The sequence below is a fragment of the Triturus cristatus genome, chromosome 2_2 (assembly GCF_964204655.1).
Source record: "Triturus cristatus chromosome 2_2, aTriCri1.1, whole genome shotgun sequence".
Taxonomy (NCBI): Eukaryota; Metazoa; Chordata; class Amphibia; order Caudata; family Salamandridae; genus Triturus; species Triturus cristatus.
The window spans coordinates 927,145,314-927,168,449 of NC_140582.1; the positions used below are offsets into that span (position 1 = coordinate 927,145,314).

Here is a 23,136-nt window from a genome sequence, read left to right on the forward strand (position 1 = left end):
TATTTCTTTACCTTTGGTATAATCGCGGCACCCGCGCTTTACTTTTAATGTTATATTAAGCGCGGGTTTCACGATTATACCAAAGGTAAAGAAATAGATGGAACCAGAGAACAGAGCGATAAGGTGACGTGCCCAGGATCACACCATTTCCTGAAGTGAGGAAATGAGTATGAGAGTTTGGTGCAGCTTTTCAGTGTGAGACCCTGCCTTCTGTTAATGGCACGAAGTGTTTGTAGCTCCTGTTTGCACTTTGGCAACACATTTTTCAGTCTAACGCACATTGGAATGCACCTAGATTTGCTTTTGACTCGGAATAACATTGCTTTTATTGTCAGGCCTCAAGGACAAAGCGCCTTCCTTGCTATTTTCCCGTCACCTTCACACTACATAGCATACCCATTTTCTTTGCGTTGGAGTCTGCTGATGTAAAACAAGTTGTTCTCAAATAGAAAGCTCTAGATTACTGTTAGCAACGAGAGCACAATATAAAAACAAAACACGTAAAAAACGATATATTATATGTGTGCTCAATGCTGGAAATCATTAGACTGGAATTAGCTTCAATGGAAGAAACCACAGGTCCTCTCTACGATTCTGGGATGATTGCTTTATCTTATGCATTCTTTGGGTCCACCTCTTGGGCTATTGGCCTTTGCTGAATGGATTAAACTGATGGGGCAATATGGTTATCTTGGTGCATGGGCAATCACAATTAATGCAAATCTGATGGGGGAAGTATGATGCTTATATTTTCATATGATGTGCATCAAAGCCATAGTCGTTGCTTATTTGTCTAATGCAACTAACAACCATTGACAAAGCCAACAGTCCTGGCTTGTTGTAGGTGTAATGTTACTTGTATCTGGATGGAATGACGAAGCAGCAAAATATTAGTGGGGCAACGCACTATGCTAAGCACGGGATTTCAGTTTGTGGTTTTAAGCAACGCCCTTCATTACATCGGCCGCGTCCCTTTCAGAGACCCCCTCCCCCCCAAAGCCTTTTCATTCCACTTAAAGCCCTGCCTCCGTTATAGTGACTTCCTGCTGTAGAGGGAGAACAAGTTCACTCAGGTCATCATACCTGCCAACTTGTTATGAATATTACAATTAATATTTGAACAAACATCGCATAAAAAATAACACTAAACTATTTCTTACTAATGAAAAGATTACACAACTATTACCATACCCAATACGTATCACCTTCATTTTCTTAAAAGTATTGTATAACTGTTACAGTATTCAAATTACAACTAATTCCATTTTTTTCCAGATATTTAATATCCTCTGCATAACCTGCTATATCTATTTGCATTTCTGACAATTTTTAATAGGTTGTTTAGCTTATAAGTACTTCATTTCTTAATGCACGTCATTTTCAGTGCCAACAACTCAAACTTTAATAATGCGAGACCTATTGCATTGAAAATGCTTGTTTTTTCTTGCTGCAGGTGCTGTTTAACACCCCATTAAACCCCCTCCCATCTCCCTCTTACCCTCTCCTGCCACTTACCAGCACTGCTCTATTCTAATCCTGTCTCATGCACAACACATTCTGCAATTGTAAGCAAATCATTTTATTCTCCACAATTGATTACAGCCCGATCTCTTTACTACAGGTTCTACATACATTTCTGTATACACCTCGTGTTTGAGAAGCTAAAACTACAATAGGTGTTCTCTTTACAGTGTTTCACTGTTCTTTGAAATTGGACTTCTGTTAGGATTGAGCAAAACAAAATAAGCACTAACAAAACCAATAGGTTGGACTTTTGAATAGTGGAAGCACAGATGCATGCAAGCACACAATATTGATGGGCTTATTAACAGAAAACACATGTTGAAGCAGACAGACCAATGTCTCTACAAAACATCATGCATATACAACTGACCAAAAGAAAAAGGGTACACTTTCAGCACAGCATGCAAGTAGTACCCCCAGGACCGGCAGCAAAGTTACTCTGAAGTATAGTACCAGAGCACGGATGACCAGAAGGTGCTTATATGAGGTTTTAGGTATTCAGCTCCTTGCGGAACTCAAGAAGTGAGGATCTGGCTGTGATGTGTTGAGGCTTGTGGGAGGAGCCAATAAAGGAAGTGGGAGGTGTCAGTGGATGAAGTGGACGGAGCCGGGGAGTGGGTGTGGCCTCCTACAAAAAATGTGAGCACCTGCACTGAATTTTTTTTACAAATTAAGCACTGGGGGCATGCATACCATTAAAGTGAAAGCACGGCATTTGGTGCTTTTACCACCCAAAAACATTTGTTTGTGAACTGGGAGGTGGAGGTTGGTGCCTTTCTCTGTAGATCTGTACCCGGTAGCACTTTTCGGCTGGTACCTGGGTCGCCTTTTGCTTTACAGACCATCAGGAACGAGCATGGTGACTTTCTTGGAGAAACAATAACATTGCAGGGCTTGATAGCAGTAAACCTCTCCAGACTTTCCTCCCCGTGGCGTTACACAACTTTAGAGATATTTTTGAGAAGAAAACACGATCTAATACGTGATGTATCTACTGTGGCTCTTGCATGCTAACTCGGCTTCCACACATGTCCAAACCTTGTGTTCTCGTGAAAATATTTATCGGGCCCTCCTATCTTAAATTTGCTCGAACTGGGGGCGCTAAATGTCGAAAATTATGTATAGAGAACCAGTGGTGTACATAGATTCCAAATGCTCTGCTTAGATTGTCATGTGACACTGGGTTCGGATATATGTTTCTTCCTCGCTAGGGTGATAGGGTTCTAAAAAAAATCTAAAGTACTTATGAAAGCTTTACCCAATTGACTAGTGACATCAAGAGGAAAATCTCTAAGCAGCGTTATTTTTCACTGAATTTTACGAGGCATAAGCAACAATATTTTAGCTTTAATATAATTGGGTATTTTCTCAAATAAGTAATCAATCACACTTTGTATATTCCCTATCAGTGCTCAGTGCATAGTGGACATGAGTAAAACTTGATTCAAACGTAAAAATGGGAGCTTGGATCAAGAATTCAAAATGAGAAACAGGAGATCTATTCTAAAGAGGGCAAAACATGCATGTGAGTGATGACCATCTTGTATACGTTCTGGTACATACAACACCAAATAAGATTGTGTTTGTACATAATCTTTGAGATATGTCTGTCTTTGACTCTATATGAGCTTTTGCTGGAACAATTAGCCCATTGTGAGCTTTTTTGGCGCTCTGGAGTCGCCACGGTGAAGTATGGATTCTTTATGAAACTTTATAAAAACCTGAAATAAGGGCGTTCTTCACTTAAAAAAATGAAAAAGACCACTTCGTTGTCCACGTTTTTTGGTGGCTCATCTCGATAAAGTGCTGGTCTTGGCAGTCTGGGGCTGTCTGGGAGAATGACCCTTTCATTTGCCCACAACAGTGGATGTTTAGTCTATTTTCTGTTTTCACCGCATCAGTAAAATTACCCACTCTTAGCGAGACCTGATCACCTTCTAAGCAAATCACTTTTGTCATGACCCGGCCAAAAATCATAGCTTTGCCTGTGATTGCTGAGCATATTTGAGGGGTTGATGGCTTCGGCTGACAAGTTCAAGCCTGAAGTAGCATTGCCTTTTGCTTATGGCTTGTTTTTCCTCTTTTACTTTGATTTCTTGAATACTTCCCCTCCTCCTTCAAATATGCATCTTGGTACTTACCTCCTAGAAGGCATTCCAAGGTGACCCCCTCACCCACATCCGTGGGATGTAAGTGTGAGAGATTGCAGCTGCCATTGCTATGGCTTTGTTTTTCTTCTGTTTTTTAATTAATTGCCATTGTGTTGAGATGATTTGACAGTGAACCCAGCACACCAGCGACACAATTATTTCTATTTGCCGCTCGTCCTCTTTTTAAAATCTTCATTTCTGCAGTCCGCCGGCACTCATCATGGGGTTGGATCTAGGGGCTGTCTGCTTCAGGTTGGATCTCCCTTACACTGTCACAGGAAGGGTGCGGGGTCCAAGCAGTATTAGAAACAGAGGAGAAAGGGATCTTTGGGTGGGCTATAGAATCCATGTCGGCCTCTACAGCCCCTAGGGGCCAGGCCAACTCCGGGGTTCCAGTGCTTGGCCTGTCTTCTAGACTCTGTCCCAATGATAATAAGGAGACTGCTCCCCCTGCAGCATTGTAGGATCTATTCAGCTAATAAGAACTTCAGAATTTATAAAAGGTGAGGCGTTTCACCCCTTGGGGGTCTCATTCAGGCATCCTGGCCTCTTTCTCCTAGCTTCGCCTACTCCATCTCTCCACTCCTACTTCTGTCCACAGCCCACCAACTTCTGTTGCACATTCAGTGCCAAGGGTTTCATCCTCTGTCGCCTTCCCCCATCACCAAAGTCCGTTCCAGTCTCTGAACACAATTAAAATATTGGTGTATACAAACGCAAATATATGCAAATGCTCTATAGGCAGACGTATGCCATGCCATTCATAATTTACTTGTAATTTGCTGCTTCATATTATGCGAAATCTAATTTAAAAAAGCTTAAGTCGTCGCCAGTACTTATTTATACTTGAAAGGCAACCGTTTATAAAAGTGACATAATTTTTTTATTTAACAGTTATAGCCTAACCAAACAAGCATTTGCAATGCAATAGGTCTCGCATTTTCGAAACTTTAACCTATTGGCATTGTAAATGACAATACTTTTTATTTATGTGCACTTTGCACTTAGTCATTGCTTGCAGGTTTTCAAAGCACATAAATAAAAGCCATTGTCATTTACAATACGAATAGCTCAAAATCTTGCAAATGCGAAACCTATTGCATTGCAAATGCATTTTATATAATATTGTGTGGAGTCCCTCTTTTGTGGTGTACTTTTTGTGTCATTGGTATGAGTTTGTTGCGCAAACGGTTTTCACATTGCCTCTGGGGATAAGCCTGACTCCTCTGTGCCTAGCTACCAAGGTGGTGAGCACAGGTTATCTTTGGTGTGTAACCTACTTGCCCTAACTAGAGTGGTAGGTTCTGCCTGGCTTTGGTGCATATCCTATCCAACCAGAAACCCCCATTTCTAACAGTATGTAGTTGAAACTGTTTTATGTACAGGATGTTACATAAGACAGTGAGTGTTACAAGGTGTATTAGCCACATGTCCTTCATAGCTCACTATGTATATTGGAAGGATTACAGTTTATGAACTGCAAGTAACAAAAGGATCTCTGTGTTAAAAGCAGTAACCCACTTAACTGTTTACATAAAATAAAAATCTGCCGTCTACATGTTAGATAATGTGCTTTCGAGGAGCCATATTAACACTCTGTGCTACCTTGATTTAAAACTGGGACTAGACAAAACACTGATCTCTCTAGCAAATATGTTTACCTCCAGAGTTATCTATACCAATATTGTTATTCCCTGAGTTTTCCGGGCACACCAATATCTCTGCAGAAGGTGTCTTAACCCCATAAGATATTTTAAAATTCAGACTTTGCAACCAATTTAGAAGAACAGATCTACTGCCACCTGTCTCCTTGTTGCCAATTGCTTTGTGGCAAGGTTTTGAAAAATAAATGTATAAGTTGATAGCCAGATTTTGCATCTGGATTGCATCCCGTTTTTGGCACAAACTCTACGCAAAATTTAATTTGTTAAATATCGTAATGTGCTCAAATGGATTCATGATAGACTTGCTAAACATATGTGGGATGTCTTAAGATCTGATGTCACTTTTTGTGGTGATACTTCCTTGAGGTCCTGGACTTTGATGCCTTGTGTGATGTCTCACGTCATGATGTCACTTACATACTGCCTAATTTTATTAGTCCCCTTACTTCTTTTTTTAGGGCTTTTGCACTGTATAACAAGTCATAATCCGATGAGCCAATTACACTGCCTTGAGAATTCAACCTGTGACACAGTAAAAACACACCACTAAAGGATCCCACACCAGTTAAAAAGAATGGAGCCCAATTTAATAACATTACAACAAAAAGACAGGAATCCAATTAGTAGAACCGGAGTCATGAACCTTTAAAGAATAAAGCGTAAAATAGCACTTAAAAGCAGAAAGCATCAGCCATGGCTATATGGTTGCACTGGACCAGGTCAAACTCAAAAGTTTAAGGCGATGAAGCACAGATCGCATACAGTCCTGGATTAGTCCTGCTGAAGTTTTACCTTCCTGAGTTTGGTGCCAAGAGTCCCATACACATTGGAGAGGGCCATGAGGAGCAAGGAGAGTGTCGTGGGGGTTGTTGGCATGGCACGAAGAGCAGGCCGGGTGTTGTAGGCAGGCTGTAGCTTTCCATTGGTGGTCTCCCGCAAGCTGTCGATACTGGAGTGCTGGCTGCGTCTCGTGTGATTACTGGTGCGACATCATCTCCGTGCAGACGGGCCCATTTGTAAAGAGTCCAAAATTTTGATTTCTGAGTGCTGAGCCACATCAAGGGTCCAAGACCAGAGGGGCATACTTGGCAGTCAGGAACTCGCTACAGCTGGGTATAGTAGCTGGTTGGAGGCCTTTTATGTCCCTGCGGCTCAGATCAGGAGGCCAGCAGACTAGCCTTTGGAGTCCCACTGGGGTCCAGTGTTCAAGATAAAGTTGCAGGTCCAGTTCTTTTTCCTCAGGCAAGAGGGTAGCAGGCAGCAGGTCAGTACAGCAAGGATTCAGTTCCTTTAGGGCAGCAGTACAGCAAAGGGACAGTCCTTGTATCAGCGCAGCAGTCATTCTTCCTGGCAGATTATCCACAGGTCCAGAAGTGTAGTGAAGAGTTGATGTCTGAGATCCAGCATTTACACACAGTTGTGTCTTTGAAGTGGGTGAAGCTTTGAGAGGCAGACTTTTGAAATGTACAGATGCCTGCTTTCCTGGCCCTGGCTCAAGTCTAACTGCAGGGGTTAAGCAGTCCTTTGTGTGGAGACAGGACACAGCCTATTCAAGTGTAAATGGGACTGAGCCCAGCTCACCCCTTCTGTCCTGCTAATGATGGTCCATACAGTCACACCTAAGCTCCCGATTTTGTGCGGCTGTCAAGAAGAATTAAACAAAGCCCAACTGTCAGCTACACCTAGTCATGTAACCAAGAGACAAACTGCGGGCACCAAATGGCATAGGCATGAAAATGCCAACATCCTAAAAGTAGCCTTATGAGAATTGCAATTTAAATTCTGACTTCACCATAAGTTAGGATTTTAAATTGTGATTCCGGAAACACCAAACATGAAGAAGTCAGCTGTTCCCATTTGACAGTTGCACCTATAAAATGCAGTAAGTTAATTCCAATTTTATTCTATGGAAGATGTAGGCCTTTCAGTAGTGGAAAACGAATTTAAGAGTTTGTGTTTACCAGGACATGTAAAACTTAAAAGTGCATGTCCTACTTTTTAAATATCTTGCACCCTGCCCTCTGGGCTGTCAAGGGCCTACCTAAGCGGTGACTTGTATGCATTAAAAAGGATGGTTTGGGCCTGGTAAAAGGTTTACTTTGCCAAGTCGAAATGGCAGTTTAAAACTGCACAAACATGCTACAATGGCAGGCCCGAGACATGTTTAAGGTGCTACTTAAGTGGGTGACTCAATCAGTGCTGCAGGCCCACTAGCAGCATTTGATTCACAGGCCCTAGGTACAGGTAGTAGCACTGTTCTAGGGACCTACAAGTAAATTAAATATGACAGTTTGGTATAAGCCAATGATACAATGTTTAGAGGAGAGAGCAAAAGCCATTTAGCACTTGCTAGCAATGGTAACGTGCACAGAGTCCTAAGCCCAACAAAAATTCAGCAAAAATAGGAGGAGTGGAGTGAAGGCAAAAAGTCTGGGCATAATCCTGAAGAAAGGGCCAAGTCAAACAGTGGTGATCTCTCATTCTAGAGTACAGTAAAATTTCCCAATATGAGCACGTACAGAACTTTGTGATGCAACCAGGTGGACTTGTCTGGCATCCTTTTTAATGTACATTTCTTCCAAGAGTGTAACAGTATGTGAATGTAAGACTAACGAGGCAAATATTTAAAGGAGTGGTGTTAATATTTAACATTTTTTTTTCTCTTAAAGGGTAAATGTCCAGAAGATGGATGGGATGAAAGCACAATTGAACTATTCCTTCATGAACTTGCTGTTTTGGACAGCAACAATTTTCTTAGTAATTGTGGTGTTGGTGAAAGGGAGGGAAGAGTTTCATCAAATATAGTGGCCCGTCGTCACTACAGGTACAGTTTCAATATTTTCATTTTTTCATGTTTCAGATAGGCTATAACAGACTTTTATCTCAAATCATGTTAACGCACCAACTTAACTTCTATTGACTTACTATTTCATCCAATGGATTTCCATCATACAGCCATCTTATCATAAAGTCTGTCTGACAGCTTTGCAGATATTACTAAAAAAGGAAATATTTACACAAGCTACAAATCCCAACCGCTTCCCATGGATTAAACTAAATGTAAAAAGCATTCCCTTTAGTATAATTTCAGACTGCTAATTTCCCTATTGGTTATCCGAGTAAGGAATTGTCAATGGATATGTGATAATTAGGTGTACTGCAGTATTTTGTACAGCACAAGAGCCGATTTTAGGAGTAGTTTGAATGCTCAAATGATCTTCTTCAAACCCATTCCGACAGTAGGTTGTATAATGAAGACCTTGGAGCAGAAGACATTTGGCCTGACCTCTCTTTGAGCTTTTTTATCTTCTGAGGTCTTTAGATGGAGAAACCTTTCAAGTGGCTAGTATCGAGCCTGTCCAGCTGCCTTAGATGCACCATGAGGAATGACTTGAGTAAGGGCGGCCTAATGATGTCCAGGGTGGGCTTGACTGGTCACTAGCAGAAGATATTCCCTGCCCTCATCATCGTCTCCATACTCAACCTGCTACCAATTACCATCAGGGGCCAACTATCTCCAGGGTGGAAAAAAAACAACAGAGGAATGGATCTCCGCAAAGCCGATACAGCTGATGGCTGTTGTGCTTAATATATGATTCAAAGTTATTTGAGTTGATGCTCAACACAATCTATATATTTTTTTCTTTTTTATATTAGGGCATGAGTTCGTTGATGGTAAGACTGATTTTGCAGGAGTCGGAGGAGTCCACGGAGGAGTCCACAGAGCGGGAGCTGGGAGCAGCTGGGAGCAGGGGAGCTTGAGCGGGACAAGTCATCGTCATTGCAGCCAAACGCTCGCTCACCCCCGTATGCTCGTTTGCCCACCTCCTTTCCCGCATCAGCTGCATGTAACCGAGCCGCGCGCTGACTTGCAGATCCGCGCGTCTCTGTGACCCCAGTGATCTCAAACGCTTCAATCACACCAATCCTAACAACGACATCACAGACGTTAAAATTGAAGTCGACAAAAATTTCTCCCAAGATAGAACCAGCAAGAGTTACAAGAATGTAACAGAAGATCTCTGGGAGACGCGACCAGATTCCCAGTACATGATTGATAGTGACGTCCAAGGCTCGCAATCTCAAACAACCAAAACTCTTCTAGAAAGTGGTCAAAGTCACAATGTTAAAACCATCGAGACACTAATACATTGCAACCTGCCTGCTTCAGAATCACAACTGCAGCAGCAACAACAATCCTCACTCAGCTATAACGGCAACAATAAGGTCATCCCAACACATGAAACAAGCTTAAATATCCTCAGTCCTTTTGGAAATACTTACACATCTCCGGTGGTTCTACCTGTAGACGATTTGGACTCCGTCGAAGTAGACACCAACAAGCAAGTCCAATTTGCCCCGACACTTCATTCATTGGAAACAACCCACCAAAACAATCAGAAACACTTGTTTTTCAACCAACACGATGATATTTCCATTAAATTTAAAAATCCTGACAATTCTCCCATGATCCCACATTCACAAAAAACTGAGAAATCAAGTGAGATTCCGGGTTCACTGGACCTTCCGTCCCCGGAACTCCAACTACTACAAAAACAGAGAGCCAGCTCACCATCATCTGTTGTCTGGCCGCATCTGCTAAACACTTTGGACACCATTGGTAAAGCCATGATTTACCACGCAGATAAGTTAGACGTCCAAGTGGATCTTCTAAACACCCTAGCCATCCACGTTCAGGGTTGGAACAAAAGCTGCAAATCTTCAACAAGATGATCACGAGGGTGCAGCTAGAGCGAGAAACAACGTACCAAATGTGTCACTGGCACTGCACTCAAATAATAGATCAATTAGCTGTAGTCCCAACTTTAATGTCCGAATTACTGGGGGTCACCTCATCTAAGACCAATTTTACATCTGGAAAAGCAATAGAAACACTGAGGGAAGAGGATCAGGCTCGTCCTAGCCCCCTCAGGGAGCAAAATGCAAGAGCATTGGGGACTAACTCAGCTCAATCACTGGGAAACATTAACACACCACAACCACCAAAAGTCTTGGGCAATACAGGCACCTTGGCCATTTCACCAACTGATAAGTGCAATGAGCCACCAGCAAATCGAACAAAAGTACCAGCTCCATTATCCAAGCAGGAGAGAAAACGCTTGAGAGAGGCCAGAAAGGGAAAAAAACAAGGCACCAAATGCAACCAGCACCAGCATCACGATGAAACAAGCTGTGATCAAAAGTGAAGACAACGTCACATCTACAAATATTGAGGAGGTCAGCCCTGAGGTTGACACGACCCCATCAACTAATAAGCCCACCACCTCAAAAAGCCACAATCAATCTTTAACAGAACATCTACAGCCAGCAAAATTAAACAGTATATTCAAGCTCACCGAAAAGGAAAAGAAACGGCACTCAACAATCCAGGCTACACAAACTATGAAAACAATACCCACACCTGGGTGTAACATAATAGAATCCACCACAACCAGCTCAAAGGATGCCAACTTGCCCAAGGAGGGTGACTGAGAGGAGAGAAGTAACCTTGAAATAACAAACAGTTACCATATGGGAAACCGCAGTAATGTCCGCAAAGAACAATGATATATATTTACAAAATAACACAAGTAATGTTCAGAAACTTTGCCCGATTTTCCCGGGGCGAATTGCGGTGGAAAAACAAACCGAAAAGAGCGCAGACACCGAACAAGGGCTGTTCCTCTCAAACTTTTCCGATAATAATAATAGCAAGTTGGACTTTATCCCCCATTACGTCTCGAGGGGAACTCATGATATCCTCAACAGAAGCGTACTACTAAAACTATTCAAAGCACTTCCTTCCTTGAGCCACATTGACACCCATAATTTAGAAAGCATAGAATTTAGACTTAATCCCGATTCAACAGGTCATTAAATTACTACAGCAACTTTTTTCGACAATTCCATCACCGAGCAGATCTGGCAGCAGCAGGATGCATTTGCTAAATGGGGCGTAGAAATAAAAAAAGCTAGTTCCCCCCCCTGTTATCCAACGCCGCTTCAACAATTAAACCCACCAGAGGGCCTGTTGAGAGGTGCGAAAGGTCCGGATCATCACAGCCCAATCACGGGCACAGTCCAAAATGGAGGGAAAATCACCATCACCTTCGTTCACCCCAAAGCAGTTAAGCGTACGGGTCAAAGGCAGAAGAACACAACAGGAATCGGCAATGGAATGGCATGAACAAACTCAACTAAAGCATTAAAACCAGACAACGGCTGCAACATCTGCTCCTGGAATGTGAATGGCCTAAGCACAAAATTAGAAGATCCCGACTTTATGGAATTCGTTATACAGCACGATCTACTTCTTTTCCAAGAGACATGGCAGACAAATCCTTCACCAATTATAGGATATAAAGAATACCTTATTCCGGCCAAGAGAGACTCAAAATATGGCAAAGCTAAAGGAGGCCTCTCTATTTTCGTCTCGACCGACATCTCATGGCAAGTTTCCGAAGTAGACCTTGACTCGACTAGGATGTCCTGTATCAAATTAACGGCTTCTCCCCTGTTTAGCCTACTAATACTGAATGTCTACATCCACCCCTCATCTAAACAAAAGAGTTAAAGTATCGAGAATTTAACAGCAACATTAGCTACTCTTAAACTTGCTCATCCGCACGCCAACATCATTCTGTCAGGAGATTTCAACATGAACCTACTAGAGGGCAGGAAAGAAAGATCAATAGGCTGTACACGACCGAGCAAACAACATGATACACACGGAGACAGATGTGCATCCCTGCTGCAAGAACTCTCAATGCATGTGCTAAATGGACGAGTTTCGTCTGAGAGCTCCCCAGCATATACCAGGGTTACGCAAAAAACAGGTTCAACTATTGACTATACACTTACAGACACGGACATTCTTCCATACAGCTCGAACTTCCAAATAAAAGAAAGGGCAGAAAGTGACCACCATCTCCAAATCTTCACTTTGCTCATAAGCACGGTAAACTCAATAATAGACAACGCGATGTCCCTACCAACGCAATGTTATAACTTAAAACGATTCACTTGGAAAAAGGAAAACATTGGTAACATCATGGCCACATGAACTGGGGAGTTTCAAAGTCGAATCATTGTGCATAAGGGCCTGGGCATTCTTTACTCATGATCTGAACAAAGAATTCTCAAGACAAGGCAATGGCCGTAAAGTAAGAAGATCAACAGGGCCAGTGTGGTTCACCAACCGCCTAAGGAAACAAACAAATCAACTGAATAAATATCGAAGACAACTTCAAATTCGAGGCTTAGAATCCTCTGAGGACATTCTTTCCTTAATATCAAAAACAAGAAAAGACCTAAAAAGGGACATCAAGGCGGCTAAGAATGACTTCAGAGAACTTCTTTGGGTAAAACTCCTCCTTGCCAGTAAACAAGAGACTCAAGCTCTTCTGGGCAAGTCATTAACCAGCCATCTAATGGCAAGAACCGACATTTCAACTCGGACATAACGGAGGACACCTGGAGAGTCCATATCGAACATTCGTATAATGCAATTTGATTCTCAGGCGTTATAAACCATGGGATACTCACTGCAGGAATAGCCCATGATACACCCAAGTTAGAACCAACAGAATCCTCCCCGCAGATTTCACAAGAACAGGTCCTCAAAATCATAAAGAACTTAAGGCCTGAGAGTGCTTTCAGGCTGGAATGGGCACCCTTACTAACATCTCCGCGGTTACACTTCTAGTCAATCAAGCTTATGCAAAATCCCGCACCCTGTACGTGTGCTTTATCGATCTTAAAGAGGCGTTTGACAAAGTACCAAGAGCGAAGCTATGGGCCAAAATGCAAAGTTGGGGGGCCCGACTAAAACTTCTGGAGCCGATAATCAACCTTTACTCAGATACGTGGGTTCAAATAAGGAAAGGAAACGGGCGCAGTATTACAAACAAGATTCCAACTAAAAACAGGCTAAAACAGGGGTGCGTGTTGGCCACCTGTCTATTCAATATCTGCACCGCCGACCTCGGGAAGCCTCTCCAACTAGTTCAAACTGACCCCCCCAAACTGGGCAAAACACCAATCCCCAGCCTCCAATATGCAGACGATATTGTTCTTCTAGCACAAACACCGATAGGCCTGCAGCGATCAATGACCCAACTAGGAGCTCATACCAACTCAGCTCAACTAACAATAAACCTTAAGAAAACCTAGGTGCTATGCTTTTCTAAACATCACAAAACCGGTTCAAAAGGCAAATTCATCTGGAAATTAGATGACAAACCAGTTTCCCAGGTGGACTCGTACAAATACCTACGGTTCCAACTCGATCACAACCTTTACTTTAAGCAACACCTGGACCAAGGGAAAATGAAAGCAAAACAACTCCTCTACGCCTTTAAAATCCTAGAGAGGAAGCTAAAAGGCTGCTCAACTAGTCACCTGCTGAAGGTAATCGCAGCAAAATTCATACCATCTATATCGTACGGGTCGGAAATCACGAACACAAAAGATGCCGCTGCATTAAACCAAGCCCAATCGAGTTTCTTCAAGAGTCTGTTTCTTATCCCCTGATATATCTCTCAGGCATAAATTTGATTGGCATATGGGCTTAAAAACCAGACACCAGCCAGATAAGGGGCGGTGGTCAAATATTACTGGCGGATGAGGCAAGCAGAAGACAATACTTTAGCCCACTTCTGCTGGGAAGAATTTGAAAAACAAGCGAGGCTAAAAAACTCCATTGTCACAGTTTTAAAGAAATCACTCGCGGACCTACATCTCGAGGAGGCTTGGTATACAACTACCTCCTACTCTGGGTTAAAAAATGTGGTGAACAGTGCAACTAAACGAATCTCATTAATGGACAAAACTGCCTTCTCCAAGAAAAATCATGCGTGGGCAGTGATTCAATCTTACCAGACGCTGAAACCCCAACCGTATTTGTCTGAACACTTCTCACATTATAACAAGCATTGGCATAGCCAATAGGTCTTGCCTTTGGGACCTTTTAAGTGTTTAGCCATGCAACAGTTGATGTTGTTGCACCAAGGATATTGTGCTGCATAACTAAATACTTATAAGGTCCCAAAAGCGAGACCTATTGGCTATGCCAATGCTTGTTTAATACATCTGTGGGTTTCCGACAATCCTATTATGGTGATAAAGTCCTTCACCCAACTCTCCGCCAAAATATAAGAACACCATTCATAGCATATTGCTTTCCACTTATATTCTTGATTAAAGACAACCCTTCTTGCATGAAATTTCAAAGATGCAGTATAGGGTTAAATAATAAGTTAGTAATGCATTTGCTCGTTCTAGGTTGCCGTTTCTTCCAACTCCCCAGCTTATAATTACATGCACAGGCATGCACTTATCACGCTTTTACTTTTGTCTGCTCATGATGAACATTATCGTCAAAAAACCATGGCAAATCTAGTAGGTCTGTATTAGCATCCAATAGGTAAGACCTATTGGTTATGCCAACGCTTGTTCTCCGTTGAGCAGCCTTAGTTAAGTCTCCTTAATGCAAGTAGATGAACATGCCCACTTTCCTTGTTTACTTCATTTCGGGTAACCCAAAAGTGCTGTAAAGTAGTAGAGTTCATCCTAGAATACTAACTATGCTGCTTTGCTTAGTCAACGACCCAGACTGTGTTCTAACTGCTAATATGGGTTAAAGCGATGTGTAATCAAATGTTGTTATCGACAAAGTTTGGGCTTCTGCGTCCTCGCTTGGCTGGTAGTTTTTGTTTACTGCGTAGTCCTTTTATAAAATATGAACAGTTGCCCGCTCAATATGCCCCATTGTGGAATGGAAGAAAGGAGTGTATGTTAACTAAAATAAATAACGTTGCTTCTGCGTCAGTTCGCAACACTTCCTGTATTGCGGTAAAAGGGGCATGGCACTGTTTTTTGAACACGTGTATTTAGTGTTGTTTGAAGTTTTCCTCAATAGAAATGTTTATCTGCTGCCCTCCTATGGCTCAATGTGGAATTTTCCGCAGAAAAACACATTTTAATGGCTTATGTACTCTCAGCAACTTTAAACAAGCATGCGAAAAAAAAAAAAAAGTGAAAGTGATCGCGATCAAAGACAGATGGTGGCTGCTCGCGTGAACGCAAGCGCTAGGCCACCAAAAGCCTGTGGCAGCCCTTTGAAAACCCACCCACTAAATTTCTCGCAGAGCAGCGCATGCGCTGACTCAGCGAGACCTAAAAAGCACTATTTGACCCTGTTGCGGCTGGGGTCATTCCCCACGAAGGATTTGACCCCGAAATGGAAGTGTACATGGCCGACAAAAGAATGCCGTTTGTGCGGACAAGGAGAAGAGACATTATTATACCTCCTATGCATCTGTCCCTCGTTACTAGAAATTCGAAAAATTGTCCTTAGTGAGATCTTTAAGAAAAAACAATTAAGGTCATGCAGAGCTGCAGTTATACAATGCCTAGGAGGCCTGTCAATCCAACTGTCCTGCAGAGCCATTACGTTTTGGAAAATGGCAGCCATAGAGTTAGAAAAAGAATTAATTAACTTGAGTGACTTTGACAAGACTGCCTGGACATTCTTCATCTGGACTGACATTATTCTCTGATTTTTCCTCATTGAACCGCCTTGTATTTTTTTTTTATTGCACTGATTACAAATTTATTATTTATTATTTCAACCATTGATGATGATGACCGCTCAGTGTTTTTATCTTTTTGTACCTCACAAACCCATTTAAAATAATTTTTGTATTATGTGCTTTTTCCATTCTTTTACGATTTTTAACAAAATGAAATAAAATAATTATTGACTGACTGGTAAAACGGATTGTTTTAGAAGTTAGTGGGTTATGAGCTTTGACAAAATATCCTCGAAAATAGCTGGCTTAGCCTTGTTGGTAAGATAATCAACATACCTTTTTAACTGTTTCAACTTGGGTGACTGGATGTCAGTTTTATTAAGATGTTAAGGTTCCACTAAATAAAACATCTTTTGGGTTAAGACTGAAAAAGCAGTGGCCATGTATAACTAACGTACTGATGCTGGAGTCCAAAATCATAACTAATTTTGGACTCCACAATCGTAGGTGGTTTTAATACAGGTTATTTGCATATTGATTGACTATCTCATTCTGCGAATTAGGTGGTGGATATCTTATCTCATATATGAAGATCTTGTATAAGATAGCGAAAACCCTAAACGATAGTCTATTCAAAATCTAACAAGACTACACAGTAGGAAGTCCAAGGCCAAGCTATAAATGCCTCATTTGTATTGTCTACTCATTTTAGCCTTTTTGATGGAATTTGTGTAATCATATTGTCCCTGCAATGAATGGCGAAAGTGACTAAATTCTCATTATTTAATCGGGCAAAAAAATACAGCAGTATCCAGAGACCATAACATGTGGGTTAATTGAAACTTTTGCCAGTTTCTTTGTTGGATCACAAGGCTTTAGATGCTTCTTTTTCGGAGACTTGTGATAAATGCAAGGCAGAATAGGAAATCAGAGTTGACTAAACAAATTTGATGCAAGGCTAACATTCACTGTTGTGAAATTCAAGTTATTTATCACAGTTGCGTACAATGGCACCCTGCTGATCTAATACTATATAGAGGGTCATGAAACTGTCATGACAGGTTGAAAATGTAGTTTACAATCACTTGCAGGATCAACAGGTTTGAGCTGCATGTTTTTTACCTGAACCTCAGAAGTAGACACCTGTCATTGATCGGTTTCAGGAATATATTGGACTAAACCTTTATTGGATCACATCTTTGGAAGTTTTAGGTACTTTACCCAGATCCAAAGCTTTAAGATCAATCCAATAGTAGAAATTAATTGCTATCGGCGAGTAACTTTCTTTGCCTTTTTGAGATGCAGCTGTTGGTAACTTAAATGAAATCTGAGGAAATCGTAGGATCCTATGAACTATAACGTTTTATGATTGGGTTCTTGGATGAACAACCAATTGTATTCCCTGGTATCTTCTGGGAATGCTAAGTTATCATTTGCTTACACAAAAAGGTCACGATCTCCGGTGTTATGTCAGACCTTCTTTTTAAAAAAAAAAAAAAAATGTTATACATATTTTATTAGATATTGAAAGTACCAAGAGGTCAGAAGCTCAACAAAATCCACATAGGGATACATAAATAAGGACTCACCAAGTGTACGGATATCAAAGGGTACGATTTGTATATATAACACAACATAACAATAACAGTACACTGGAATCTGTTCATACTCTCCCACCCCACCTATATTGGTAGACAAATAACAATTCCCCCGCACACCCAAATAGACAGGACAATACGACATACCTTATAATCTGTAACCCTCCCAAGCACCTACTTTTACGGGGATTGTGATGGTAAAGGAAGAAGATCAATGTCCCGGTATGCTGCCCAATGGGACCAAATTTTTCTATGTTTTTGGGGACAGCCCCTCGCCTGGAATACCGCCATTTCTGTGCCCATACACTTATCTAATTCACTATGCCACTTCCCCAGTGTCGGCGGAGAGGTGCCTTTCCATTGTTTGGCAATGTCACGTTTGGCAATTGTAAGGGTAAGGAAGAGAAGATGCTGCTTATATCGGTTCCCACCTATATCTTCCGTGCTGTGGAGTTAAAACAAACAGGGATCGTGTGGTAGGTCCCATGACAGCACCTCCTGGAGACAGGAGGATATTTTACGCCAAAAGGGCTGTAGGGCCACACAACGTTATGTCAGATCTTTAATTATCTGAAAATAAGTGCATTCAAACTATAATTTCTCCACTTCTAGCCTCCCTGAAAGAAACACCCATAGTGTATTCCTGAGTGCCTGTGTCGTTAAGCAGTAACTAAAATGGAGACCCCCTTTTATAAACGGCTAATTCTGGATTTTCAAATCAAACCTGCAAAATATAGATGAAAAAGAAAAATGGAACTCAAGGCAGCATTAAACAAGCAGGAAACAATTACTCGAGAGGATTTGGTATTTGGTGGGCAAGTAGAGTAAGAGATTATAGCAAGAAAGCATTGGAGTGCTGAAGAAAGACAGTGAGCCCAGACTAATAATTTTTAACACTATAAACGAGGTGAGCTTTATATGAAAACTACTGTTTAGAAGGTGATGCCTCTTGAAGCAATTCACCTTCAGCTTTTTTCAGAATTGCAGGAGCTTTGAAGCGTTTTTTATGACAAGGAACTAACTAAATGTCCAACCTAATTTACTGGTAGCTGAATAAGCATAGGTTAAGCAATTTACTGATCTATGAACTGAAGATCTGGATATGCAGAAATGGTTCCTTTGCGTCTAAAATATACATGCATTTCTTATTCAATCAAAGAAGCTAAAGCTTCCAAGGCTCCTTTATCAAATAGGTTCCCAATAGTAGTTATCCAAATAATGCCATAATTCCATGTTATACAACAAATGACTCCTGACCTCCCACTTACTGACTGTAAAAACGTTGCCATTCACCTCCGCACCAACCTCAAAATTCCAATTATTTCATCACAAGAGGAATAAGCTCTGACTGGTACTGAAACATTTTACTTAGAGGGACACATTCATGCATATGTCGCACAGAAGATATATATGGAACAGAACAACTATACTGTAAATCCTCAGGCAACCTATCTTTTTACTAACAGATACTTCTAGATTAGGATCTAAATATTTTGGAATTTCATCATTTGTACATTGAGCGCTATTTATGATTGCGTATGGGTTATGACAGATGTGGAGGATTGCATTGGTGTGTTTTAGAGCGGTATTTATATATATGTGTATAATACTTGAGCATTGAACATAAAATATTTATTTTTTTCAAATATGTGTCTTTGAGCTCTGTTAATCATGAAATATTGTATTTGTTTGTAAAATGATAGGTTGTCTGGGGATTTACATTACAGATTCTATATGAATGCATTTAAAATATTGATTGTTTCTGTAAAGAAACGTTGCTAAGCGTAACTTATAAACTCTGCTTTCAATGTTAATTAGAGCAATATTTTAAATTGAGTAGAGTTCCTACATATACTGGGTTATTGTTGTCAACTTACTATCCCAGCGCTCAACACAAGGAATTCCCCTAGTTTGTAAGTGACAAGAATAGGCATTCCATCATTTAGCTTTCCATCTCTGTACATGTTGCAGTGCTCTGTGTAACAACAACAATAATATAACATCTGAGGCTGTGTTTCCGTGAAGTTACCTCCTGTACGCTACTGAGTGTGTTTATGCTTGCCTACACATAAACAGTAAATAACCAACGTTGTTCTTATTTTGCTGTATATACTGAGGGTGTTTCTGATATAAGGGGCTTCTCTGAAATGTAAGGAGTTTGGTATTTTAGGCTTGATTTTGCAAATAATTTCTTTGTATTAACATTAAACCTAACTGATATAGCAGATTATTTTAGGGAATGGCAATTGTTTTATAATCTGATAGCTGGAGTACGTATGATGAAACAGCATGAAAACGGAATGGTTGCACACTGCAACACAGTTTTCACAGACTGAAAACAATAAACCTATGGGAGTTAATATTTTTGGAGTCTCCTCCAGATATTTTGCTTGCTATACAGTCAATTTAAGAATTCTGAAGCTGTTTCCCAGTTCTGGCACAGCATATAAGTTTTTGTGGTCTTTGCAGACAGTTAAGGAAACCAGGTCTACTAGTGTATTGGCTGTGATTTTTATTGAGGCTTATCTGAGCTCCCATCTTTGAATCTCCCATTCTAGCTGGTCACTGCATAGGAGCCAATCAAATGCAGCATTTGGTATTGGCCGTCTGTTTTATTTGCTTGGTAATGCTATCTGAATTGTCTTTCTCTGGAGAAGTAATGCCTTCAATTATTTATTTGAATTTCTGCATGCCTCTGTGTGTCCTTCCAGTTTCTTCAAATCGCTAAAGGAAATACAGAAAGGGGGCATTAGTCAGTTTGGTGAGGGTAAGAGTTCTAGTTAGATATTCCTCAATCACTACTTTAGCGGTCAAGCATTTGAGTTCACACTGTAACAGTTACATTTTCTCTGCTTTCCTGACACTCTTGTAATTCAGTGCTGCACGAGGCTTAAGTTGTATGTGTTCACTATCTGAGTGCCTGGATACCCTGAAATCAGCCGCTATGTTTTTAGGTCTCGACTAGAGTGGCTGCGCACATGCGCAGCTCGTTCGGCGAGATTTATTGTCTTGGAGTACTTTTAGAAAAGGGCTTTAAGCCCGCCCCTCATTTCCATTGGCCGGCGTCACCGTTTATGCTAAACGGTGGCCAGCCATTGGAAATGAGCGGTCTGTGTTTCCTCCCTTTGGTTTTTTGGGACGGCCCACCTGGACTGGCTCTCCTGCTTTCCTTCTGTCGTAAGCGATTTCTTATCTTTATGGGGCCATGTGTTTAAACACATGGCCCCATAAAGACAAGAGATCCCCATGCTCCGGCTGCAGCGCAGTCCTTTTGTATTGCAGTATCGCAAAGTATTTTGTGTGCTCTTTTCACAAACCTGATGTTAGCGACTCACAGCCCCGGTGAAGGATCTTTCCCTGCGCACAGCTTGGAGCAGGCATGGCGAAGGAGCAGACACCGCATTTTAAACTTGCCGGCCTGTGTGTGCTGAGCGGGACCACATGGCTTTCTGAGGGTGCACTCTTGGGGGTGCGACAAATGACACTCCGTCAGTGGTGTAGCCGAGACCGGTGCAGACAATTTTGCTTTGTTAGCTTATGCCTCGCACGAGGACGGTCACTTTGTCTTGGGGTGCTGCTGTGCCGCTATGGGCCCAGCTCCCTGGTGCCTCCGTTGTTTGCAGTGAATGGCAGGGCCCGGATGGTGCACACCTGGCCGCCGTGTGCGTGCAGAACCCACACGGCGGCCTGAGCCCCGCAACGTGGCCAGGGGCCAGCACCGGCCTGGGTCCTTATCAAAGGTAGTGCCTAGCGAGATTATTCCACCTTGCTTTGCGCTTGTGTTACTATGTTGTAATATCGTTTCCATGACCAATGACCTCGCCTTCGGTCTGTGCACATGCCTCCGGTGCGAACTGTCCATCTGTTTTGTAACGTGTGCCAGCACCGGCCTGGGTCCTTATCAAAGGTAGCGCCTAGCGAGTTTATTCCACCCTGCTTTCCGGCGTTGGTGTGAAACACCCTTGTTCTGTCCCTTCACAACCCGTTCAGGCTGCGGGGGGCTCTCTTGAAAGGTTCTGGTGGGTTTGGCGCAAACACTGCCCTTTGCTTGCTGCTAAATATAGGCTGACATTTCGGCATCCCTGCACATTCGCGTGTTTTCCTCTGCAGATGTGTTTGGAAGCCAACAAGCTCCTCGCATGGGGAAGGCCCGAGGTGACCCCTCCTTTCTCCCCAGATCTCTAGTGTGCTTCACAGGGGTACCTTTGCCCAGCTAGAGCGGCGCCGAGACATGTGCAGAATGGGTGGATGTGCTACTTGTGTGATTGGATGAATGTGTGAGTGAGTGAACACATGTTCTCGGCTGCAGCTCACGCAGGCCAGTTCATGACGGTCTGTGCGTAAACCCAGACCATGGGCGGCGCAGGCTCAAGGACCACTGGCCGAGACATTAAACTGCAATATTTATTACACCAGTTGTGGTTCAATAAAGGGTAATATTTCGAACGTGTACAGTTTTTTTCCTCCAACAAGCGCCAGAAAGAAGTGATGGGGTCACGCCTGTCACAAACTCCTGTGGCTCCCGGGTGAAAAGCATGTCATGAGATTAAGGTGCATTAGGAGAGCTGTGACTGAGTCCAAGCCGGGTTCTCAGCGCCCAGTGCTGTACAATAGACCCCCAGGGCTGTGCTACTCTGGTAAATGGGTTTAAATTGGTGCCATGTAGTGGTCCCCTGCACTGGAGTTTGCAAGCAGGCTGCAGCGGGCTCATTATCTCTTGATCCACGTTGGATTCTTGCAGGGCAGTTGTTAGCTGTAAGTGTGCTGCATGGCTAAACACTTTTTTAGGTCTTGCCTGACCCAGCGCATGCTCTGGTCTGGCGAGACTTATTGAGAGGGCTCCAAAAAGTGCTACCAGGCCTGCCTGGAGCTACAGTGTACGTGCGCGGGCGCCACGCTTTACCGCGATTACTTTCACTTTAGCGGCCGCATGTCCGCTTTGATGTTTCATCGTGATCGCGATCACTTTCACTTTCGTGGCCGCACGGCCGCTTTGCATAATAGGTCTCGCTTTTGGGACCTTATAAGTATTTAGTTATGCAACTCTTGCATGGCTAAACACTTATAAGGTCCTAAAGGCGAGTCCTATTGGCTATGCCAATGCTTGTTTTGGTAGGCAGTGGGAGATTTAAGTGATTTTCCCAGAATCACAGGAAGTTGAGCCGAGGCCAAGGCTCGAAGCTGGCTCCCCAGCTCCAAAGTCGGCCGCTCTGGTCGTTACGCCACATTCTCCGCCTGAAGCTATGCTCATGACTTGCTGACTAGGGTAAACACTAACTTTTCACTGAGTCTTTTTATTTATATAGCGATTACTACCACCTTTCGAGGCGATACATTTGAAAACTAAGCGCCATAGACATTGATTATATCTCCATATTTCAACAGCATACGGCTTGGGCAGCGCAAACCTCATGGGGGGGTGGAGGGGGAACATTAGAAATACTAATACTCACAAACTAGAAAGATAGCACGGTGAGAGAATGTGCCAGCAGCGGAGAGCCGCATGCCACCTTCAGCCACGCATCCAGAAGATCAAGAACTAACAGACCAGCCTGGCTGCAGAGGCTCTCCACCCTTACCGACTGGACAACTTCTTGCCCCGGGCTCACGGGACCGACTTGATCCCTACCATGTGGAAGCCTTAAAAAAAAAAAAAATCCCATATTTA

The 23,136-nt window shown here is 42.4% G+C and overlaps 1 protein-coding gene across 1 annotated transcript in view; it reads left to right on the forward strand.

The window, feature by feature from the left end:
• The window catches only part of SEPSECS (Sep (O-phosphoserine) tRNA:Sec (selenocysteine) tRNA synthase), a 208,348-nt gene that overhangs the window by 28,002 nt on the left and 157,210 nt on the right, over positions 1 to 23,136 (forward strand). The window contains exon 2 of the mRNA XM_085642333.1: positions 8,008 to 8,162. Within this exon, the coding sequence (XP_085498459.1) occupies positions 8,008 to 8,162 (155 nt within the window). The remainder of the gene's footprint in view (positions 1 to 8,007; positions 8,163 to 23,136) is intronic.